The sequence below is a fragment of the Sinocyclocheilus anshuiensis genome, unplaced genomic scaffold (assembly GCF_001515605.1).
Source record: "Sinocyclocheilus anshuiensis isolate Anshui unplaced genomic scaffold, SAMN03320099.WGS_v1.1 scaffold990, whole genome shotgun sequence".
In the NCBI taxonomy this organism is placed as follows: domain Eukaryota; kingdom Metazoa; phylum Chordata; class Actinopteri; order Cypriniformes; family Cyprinidae; genus Sinocyclocheilus; species Sinocyclocheilus anshuiensis.
The window spans coordinates 754639-764092 of NW_015539926.1; the positions used below are offsets into that span (position 1 = coordinate 754639).

Genomic DNA, 9454 nt, shown 5'->3' on the forward strand with positions numbered 1-9454 from the left:
CATCCTAGGTGTATATGACTTTCTTCTTTCATACGAATCCTGTCGGAGTTATATTAAAAATTGTCTTTGATTTTTCAAGCTGTTTAATGCCACTCAGCAGATGTTATTAAATAAAAAGCACCCATCCATAAAAAAAAGTGTCTCACACAGCTCCGGGGGCTGAACAAAGGCCACCTGTAGCGAATCTATGCGTTTTTGTAAGAAAAATATCCATATTCAAAACGTAATAATCACTTTAATCTAGCACTTTAAAAAACGCATCGATTCGCTACAGAAGGCCTTTGTTCACCCCCTGCTTTGTTCACGCTTTTTATTTAACTTCTTTTGGACTGAAGCAATGCAACACCCGCTGACTGCAATGATAGAGCTTGAAAGATCAAAGACAATTTTTAATATAACTCCGACTAGATTCGTCTGAAAGAAGAAAGTCATATACACCTGGGATGCCTCGGTCAGGAGTGAGTAAAATGCAGCCTAATTTTCATTTTTGGGTGAACTAACCCTTTAATGAAAGCAAACCTCTTTGGACTTTTTTTTAAACAACAAAAATACAATATATAAATAATCCTACCATGATTTATACATAAAAATGTAGATGAAAAATGTAATGTATTTATTTATTTATTTATTTTGCATTAAAATAGGCTTCTGACATCCAGAAGGTTAACTGTGCTTAATTGCTATGAAAATAGTCTCATAATGCCAAAAAATGAATTAAATTTTCTTTACTTTATTTTTATTTTATTTTGAGTCTGGAATATGGCCCTGGCATTATTTATATATCATTTTTGTATGCATTTTTATTTGCATTATAATAAGCTTCTAACCAACAGAGGGTTAAATGTGCTTAATTGATACAAAAATATCAATAATGCAAAATAAATCTAAAATAGGCTTTTTTATTATAAAAATGTATATAGTTTTTTTATTATTTTTATTTTATTCTCTTATTTTGAGGTTGAAATATGCCCCTATATATACATATTTATTTTTTAAATATACCATTGTTAACCATCATTCCGGTTGATAGAATTATGCCTTGTATGTAAATCATTTGTAATTCATGCTAATGTTATGTCAGTGCGAAAGTGTATTTCTGGCTCTCCTGATGAAACCAAGGCTTGAGAGACCGTGCTTATTTTGTTTATGTCTCACGTGCTCAGTGTACTAACATCCTTCATTCAGGCTACACTAATCGCCGCATGCTTGGAGAAGCTGCCTGCTTTCCACAATCCATTCATCCATTCATCCCTTCATTCAGCCCATTTGTCCATCCATGTGGCCCGTGGCATGTTTGGCTGCCAGAGTAGGACCCAACGCAGAGCCACGCTTCAGAGATGAATGTGAGCGTCATCACGATGTATTCACTTGCATATGCAAAGTTTTTCACTGTTTGCACAGAGGAAAAACACCATAGCGTGTTGTAATGTGATGATAACAGTACCGTCATGCTTCTGTGGCTGTGTTTGCCCTTTAGTGCACATACATTATACTGTGGCAGAAGTATTTTCTGTTTCTTTCATGTCCTGTTCTCTGTCTGTTTTTTTTCCCACAGTTGTTCTTCCTCATTTGCACAAACTGGCTCTGTGCAACAACCAGCAGACAGTGGAGAGTAAAAGAATTGACATTGCTACTCAACTGTTTGAGGCATACAGCGCCTTATCCTGCTGTTGTATCCTTTATATATTTCTAAATTTGACTTCTAATTGTGTGTGTTTAGAACCACCTTTCAACTTGTCTTACATAGCAAGGTTTTGACTATTAGCATGAAAGGAATACTTCACCCAAAAATGAAAATATATGAAAAATGTACTCAAACCATCAAAGATTTAGATGAAGTTTGTTTTTTCATCTGAACAGATTTGGAAAAATGAATGGGTGCCGTCAGAATGAGAGTCCGAACAGCTGATAAAAACATTACAGTAATCCACAAATAATCCACGTCTCCAGTCTATTAAATAATGTCTTGTGAAGCAAAAAGCTGCTTGTCTGTAAGAAACAAATCTATCTTTTTATTTTTATTTATTTATTTTTTACTTGAAAAACCATCTTAAACCTTCGCCTCTGTTGAAAATATGAGTCCTCTATACTTAATATTTTATTACACGTAACGCATAACATATATATTTTTTTAATTTTGTGTTTATTCATATCATTTTATACAATTCAGTTAATTGAAAAGCTGTTTGTCTAAATCAGCATCTGTTTCTCAGTGGGACAGCGATTTAAAAACCTGAAATTTGCGTAAACCAATCAGATTGTGACTTGTCATTTTGTCAAGCCTTTGCTATTTTGGGGATACATCAGACAATCATTTGGCTGACCGTTTGAGGCTTTTTTCAACGAATCAGTCAAGCGGTTTTATTGTTTTTGTAAGCCTCAGTAATGCCCAGCGGTTTGCATTTCCAAAAATTTCCAGAAGTTGATTTTTCTCTAAGAGGGAACATTTTGATTACAAATTGAAAACAGATAGACAGCGGAATTGGACTGTACACCTCCACTGCTGATGTTTGGGAGCAGGAGCCATCTTTCACTGGTTTGTCTACTGATTTTGTGGCGTATGGCAGCTTGCACAGTATAACCACAGTCTTACCTCTAGTTTCAACTTAATAACAGATACTGAACACACAGTCTGTGTGGCCACTTTCTCTCTGTGCTTTTTGAGTTTTTGAGCGATGGTCAACTATTTAAGCTGGACATGAGTCTCCATAGCTGGATTTGCATTCTCACTCTCTTTTTTTTTTTCCCCTCCTTTTCTTCTGAGAGCTTGGTCGTTGCGAAAATGTTTGCATATCCCGCTGGCAGGAAAAGAAAGAAAATAAACCTCAGCCATTTTTGTACACTAAATTGCAGGGTGGATGGCAGAATTTGTCGTTAACTGCTCTATGATGTTGTCTGTTTGAGCAAAGAGAGCCTAGCCCAGCCCTTTGGTCAGGATTCCCAGCATACATGCCTTTGCAGATGCTCTTTTGTCTTGTTTCATTTTATTTTTGTCTGCTGTGTCACAGTGGAGACCCCCCTGTAGCAGTGGCTTGCCCCCCAGGCAGTTTTGTAAAACCTCGTCCTGTCTGTGTTTTGAGGTTTTGCAACATGATCAATATGAGGTTGAGTCTAGATCGTCGACTGTATACTGGTGTGTATTTACTGTAAAAGTGCAAGTCATTATGGGGTTTAACAGTGCAAATTTCTCACAGTTGGGTTTATATCAAGTTTTGTGGTGGTCATGGTTTCGGTTTGGTCGCTTTTAGGGGTGCGACGATCATCAGGCTGATACCAGTAACTCGAGTTAACACACTGTGTTTGTTGTTTCATTCATTTGCGGTTTTTAGTCGATTCAGCTGAATTACCAGTTATTCTTGAAAATCCAAATTCGTATAATATTTGGAATTAGTATTTATATTTTCAGGGGCATTGTGAGCAGAGGTGTCAATTACATGTTCATTTAGTAGAAATGTAATATTTTGCTGTATTAAGAATAAATTTTTCACAGCAAATATTGGTATATGCGGTTTAATTATTTATTTCAAATAATCAATTCATTGGTATATCATGTAACGTCATGGTGTAACATAATTAATTGGTAAATCATTTAATTAATTTCATAAAAGATAAACAGCCATAATTGTAGGTCTAATATAGTTTTAAATTTCGAATTACTTTTTTCTGTCTTGTTTTTGTTTTCACTCAATGACTATTAGTTTTATAGTAGTTTTATTTTTCTTCAGTGTTTTAGTTAGTAATTTATTTCATGAAACATTTATAGATCAACAGCCCTAATTAGAGGTGTATTATAGTATTCAATTTTGAATTAGTTTGTATTTTATTTTCAGTCTTTTTTGTTGTTTCCACTCTATTTTCATGTAGTTGTAGTTTATTTTTTGTGTTTTATCATTTCAATTTAATGAAATTATTAGCAACCTTAATTATAGGTTGATTATAGTTTTACATTTTAAATTTTTTTTGTTGTTTAATTTTTCTGTTATATAGTTTCAATGTATTACATTTTTATTGGAGTTATAGTATTTTTGCGCTGTAAGATTCTATTTACACTGTCACAATAGCAGGATTTTCTGCTTATTATACTACTTATTGCAAATAATGGCAATTATCTGCCCCTCAGTATTGTAGCACATTATAAAACAATATGAAATAATAACGTATTGAGTGTAAATTATCATTTGAATTCAAATTATTAAATGGATGCCACCTTATTGCGACAACAAAGCCAAAAAGACTATGGCACGTGTTTTACCATCTACACCACTGGAGCTGATGTTTGATGGTCGTCTTTTGTAGTGTTGACTACCCCAATCACACATTGGTTGGCGGAGCTAGTGTAAATAGCCTCTGCCAACAAGGCGGGCTATTTGCACTTAGTGTAAATTGACACTCCGTATATTTATTTAATTATTTTTTTTCTCCCCAAGTATGCATACTGAACTGTAGATGGGTAGACGTGTATATTTCACAGGTATGTTTGACAGTCTTCTCTTAACTCCGGGGCTTTAGTTATTTCTGAAGAACTCATGGTGAATCATTTCCTCCCTGGACTGAGATGTTTGAGGACAGATATGGAGCAGCTCTCTCCGGAGCATGAGGTATTAAATCAAGATTTCAAAAAAACATTTTCATAATTGTTTCTTTGTCATGTCTGTATGCCCACCCTGAAACAACATAAACTACCAAATTTTGCTACAAGTTTGATTGCAACATATAATCATTGCTGTTAATAGTGTTCATCGTCTGTTTGATTACGTCATGAACTGAATTTTACCGAACCCGTAAGACCTTCGTTCATCTTCGGAACACAATTTAAGATATTTTTGATGAAATATGAGGACTCTCTGACCCTCCCATAGACAGCAAGGTAACTACCACGTTCAAGGTCCAGAAAAATACCAAGATGATCGACAAAGTAGTCCGTGTGACGACAGTGGTTCAACTGTAAAGTTACGAAGCTACGAGAATACTTTTTTGCGCAAAGAAAACAAAAATAACGACTTTATTCCACATTTTCGTCACTTGTGGACACGTGTTCACGACAGTATCATGACGTCATCACGCCGGATCTGGGTCAGCGCCGGTGTAGTGCCGAAATTTACACCCTGCATAATCTGGCAGGGGTGCAGAATTCGGCACAACACCGGTGCCGCCACACAACACGAGGGTGAGTAATTAATGACAGAATTTTCATTTTTGGGTGAACTAACCCTTTAATAGTGTTTATCGTCTGTTGATTACGTCATTAACTGAATTTTACCGTACATTTCTGCCATATGTACATCAATTTGACAGTCACCACTGACAAGCTACTACTAAATATATTGTAGAAACTTAATTTTCTGTAAAGCTGCTTTGCAACGATTTGTATCATGAAAAGCGCTATACAAATAAACTTGAATTGAATTGTATGACACAACTACAACAACCACCACCTATAATTCTTAATTAAATACAGACCCATAACATTGTGTGCTTTTCCAAAGCCTGGTCTAGTCTTGTCGTCCTAACGTTTTATCACGCCGCATGTCGTGTAACCCAATTTCTATTTATTTAATTTCCTTTGCCTAGTAATGTCCAGCTGATGTGCGTGTGTCTGCGTGTATGTCAGACTTCCCAGCAGTGCTCTAAGAATACTCCCTCTTTTCCCGTTTGTCCTTTAGGTTATTCTCAGTTCCATGATAAAGGAGTGTGAAATAAAGGTGGAGAACAAAGGCATTGGAGAGGCACAAGGGTGAGAAGACAAACTCATTCATTTCATTCATACAGTCACCATGTTTAGTGTTCTTATTTACTGCAAATGAAGCCTCAAATCACTAAGAGGAAAATCTAATGAATACAGTGTCTGTTTCTCCTGTTTTAGTTTAAATAACTCCCTGGCCACAAAACAAAACAAGCGAACAAGTGCTCATTTAGTAGCGGAGAAAAAATTAATAATTTTACAAGAGTTCTCAAGAACACGTACTCAGGAATGCTTTGCGCATGTTAATTTCCTCAACGATTTATCTGTTTGAGTTCAGCTTGGGTTTGACTCAGTGTCTCCACTGCTAGATAGTTCCCATCAGGCATTGCAGGCCACTGGTTTAGCCACATAATTATTGCAAACCCGCTCCATTTGGGCTGTACTTGTAGGCCAATGGTACTGCTGCTTCATATTACACTTATAGCAGCTGTGTAAAGCTACATGGACACATACACTGTTATTTATTTAATATTTCCACTCCAAATTTGGTGCTGACTGTTTTTTTCCTTATATAAAACGTAGTATAATATGCACAATGGATTTTTATTTGCTGAAGTTTGCAATTTTCAAGAGTTAAATGACTTTGTGAAGAAGTGAGAGGGTATGTACAGTCAAGATTTTTGCTTGCTAAGGACTCTCTCTAACTGAGGTTTCCAAAACGAAACATACCCAGCCTGCGAACACGTGTGGCACTCTTTAAAACCTTTAACCCAAAGATGTGGCTTGATTATAAACAGCACTTGTCTTTTAAATTTCACAGTTGATATCGTAGCAACGCTTCCAGTGGTTTTGTTGAGATATTTATAAATGTTCGAACTTTATAACTGCAGTGAAGTCTATGATTGTGACTGTCACTACAAGTCATGATACATCAGTTGAGTCTGCCTCTCACAAATGGTGTGGGTTGTTCTGGGATCTTTATATTTAATTAGTTGGGCGGGTGACATTTATAGCGTGAATGTTTAGGGGAAACAAGTTCAAGAGCAAGATGTAAAAAAAGATGCGAAAGACAAAGTGATTTATTTACTGAGTGTTTTTAACCATAAAACAGAGATGGTGGTAAAATCTTCACTCAAAATGATTCCGTTCATCACATAACTATGTGTTATTTCTTTTGCATGACCTTGCAAAGTTTTATTCACACCCAATCTGCCAAAATGTGACAACGGACATATTAGATGTACAACTAATATATTGCAAAAAAATGAAAAAATTATCAGAGAATCCAGAAAAAAACGTGTCACTCACAATTTTCACAAAAATAGTACTAAGTCATGTTTTGCTTGGGGATCAAATACTTATTTCACTCACTGAAATGCAAATCCATTTCTAACCTTTATATAATGTGTTTTTTCTGGATTTTTTGGTTGGTATTCTGTCTCTATCCGTTAAAATAAACCTACCATAAAAATTACAGACCCTTCATTTCTTTGTAAGTGGGCAAACTTACAAAATCAGCAGGGGATCAAATAAATATTTTCCCCACTGTATCAGCAGCTGGTGCTTATACGACCCTTGATTGGTGGGTGGATTCTGACCTATGAATGCGGTGATGTCTCTTTTCAGGTCCATCTCTATTGCAGCAAGTCTGGTGGGTGAGGACGCAAAGACCAAGTTTCTAAGTAAGATGGGCCAGCTGACCACCTCAGGTGCCATGCTGGCGAATGTTTTCCAGAGAAAGAAATGAGAGCTGTTTTGGGTGTTTCCCATGAACCCTCCACTTTCTGGGATCTCCTACTTGAAGTCAGTCGTCTGCCTTTCTTTTGTTTGTCTTTGATTTGATAGGCTATATTTTTAACATATTTATGTCTTAAATGTTTTCCAGCCTCCAAAGAAATTTGCACTCATGTTTCAATGTTTTCCTTTTTTTTATTTCAATTTTATTTCAGAGGCTTATTTGCATCACTAGACTTTTTTTTTTTTTTTTTTTTTTTGGACAGTGTGAATTTTATGAAATCAAAACAATGATTCCTTCCTCGTCTTGTTGTCTTTTATGTGTTGCTGTGTCTCTGGAGAATATTTTCTATGATTGGGTAAAATTGTCTGGGGCTTTGTTTCTCTTATTTTGGATATGCTCCAACAGTAAATAACTGTAAAATACAGTGAATCGAGAGAACAGTACCCATTATCATGTATATTTGAAAATTTGTGTCGTAAGATAATAAAATGTGAAGACCACTTATGTACTTCTGATTCAGTGTGTTGTCTCTTGAACTCTCTTTCAGATGGCTTTTTGCTTTCTTAGACGTCCGGCTTGACAGCAGTCATAATAAATCTGCACTTAAGTACTTCTGATACAGCAAATCAGTAGCACATTGTTTGCATGAGGTTCATTTCAGTTTATATACAGCATATCGCTAATGCAACTGAATTGTGCTGTATATTTTACACTTCGACAGGTGTTACTACAATAAACGCTTGGCCTTGAAAGCCAACGAAAAAACTTGAGAACATCAAAGCCGTGGCTTGTTTTCCTCTGCATTTGGAGCAAAGGTTTCAAAGTTCAAGGGCCCCTTGATCACATGGTCAGCAGTTGGCGGGAGGAAATACTGCCATGATTCTACAGAAGCCTGTGTGTTTGATCATTTATTGACTGAAGGAGAACTAAATTTGCATATTAATTTAAATTTTTAACTTTTGTGTTTACCCTCAGCGCTTGTGTAACTTTTATTCTTTCATGCAATTCATGAAAAACGACAGAGCTCGTATTTGCATCAAATATTTTCTCTAGCACGAGGTGACCTGCGCATGATTTGGAGCTGATCTACGGTAGTATGTGGAAATTTATCAGCTGGGATAAGTTACTCATGAGCGCACGGCAAGAGTTGAAGAGCACTGTGAGTCAGATGCCAGGAACATTTCCAAACCCGGAGAGAGCGGCTGCATAAAACCACGGGAACATTCTGCCTCTCCGTGTTTTTATTCCTGTTGCGTTGTTGACTGAGTGCATAACAAGACAGCAAACAGGAACTAAAAAGCTTTGAGTTCTGGCCAATATGTGACCACTTTGATGGCAAGCTATGAAGGAGTTTTGGAGAGTCGAGATCTCAATCTTGACTTTTTATCTAATGATTCTGTCTTATGTCTTAATTTGACTATTTTAACTAAATTTGTCATTTTTTGACTTTTAATGTCATGGTTTTGTCTTTTAATTTTAATCATTTTATTTATTTTTTAAAGAGTTATTTTTGCCTTTTATTGTGATAGGATAGTTTAGAGTTGACAGGAAGTGAATTGAGAGGGAGAGGGGGGCAGGATTCAAACTCGGGACGCCCATAGCACAACAGCCCTGTATGTCGGCGCACTGCCCACAAGGGTATCAGCACCATTTCGATCATTTTATGTCATAATTTCAACTTTTTGTTTCATGATTATGGCTTAGTATGTCATATGTTGACTTTTTATCTCAATTACTTAGTTAATCTTAGTAAATTATTATTTAATTTGGCCTCATTTTGTCTCATTCATATTATTAAAGGGATAGTTCACCCAAAAAGGAAAATTCTGTCATTAATTACTCACCCTCAAGTCGTTTCAAATCCGTAAGACCTTCGTTCATCTTCGGAACACAAATTAAGATATTTTGGTGGAATCTGAGAGCTGTCTGACCCTGCATAGACAGCAATACAACTGAAATGTTCCCAAGTCCAGAGACGTAGCAAGGAGATCTGTAAAATAATCCATGTGACATCAGGGGTACAACCGTAATTT

At 36.1% G+C, this 9454-nt stretch overlaps 1 protein-coding gene across 1 annotated transcript in view; it reads left to right on the forward strand.

Moving 5' to 3' along the window:
• The window catches only part of LOC107686719 (lisH domain and HEAT repeat-containing protein KIAA1468 homolog), a 48269-nt gene extending 40685 nt beyond the window's left edge, over positions 1–7584 (forward strand). Inside the window, exons 26-30 of the mRNA XM_016483824.1 lie at positions 1306–1343; positions 1556–1672; positions 4510–4598; positions 5664–5734; positions 7310–7584. Coding sequence (XP_016339310.1) covers positions 1306–1343; positions 1556–1672; positions 4510–4598; positions 5664–5734; positions 7310–7430 — 436 coding nt within the window. The 3' untranslated portion in view covers positions 7431–7584. The remainder of the gene's footprint in view (positions 1–1305; positions 1344–1555; positions 1673–4509; positions 4599–5663; positions 5735–7309) is intronic.
• Positions 7585–9454: the final 1870 nt, after the last annotated feature.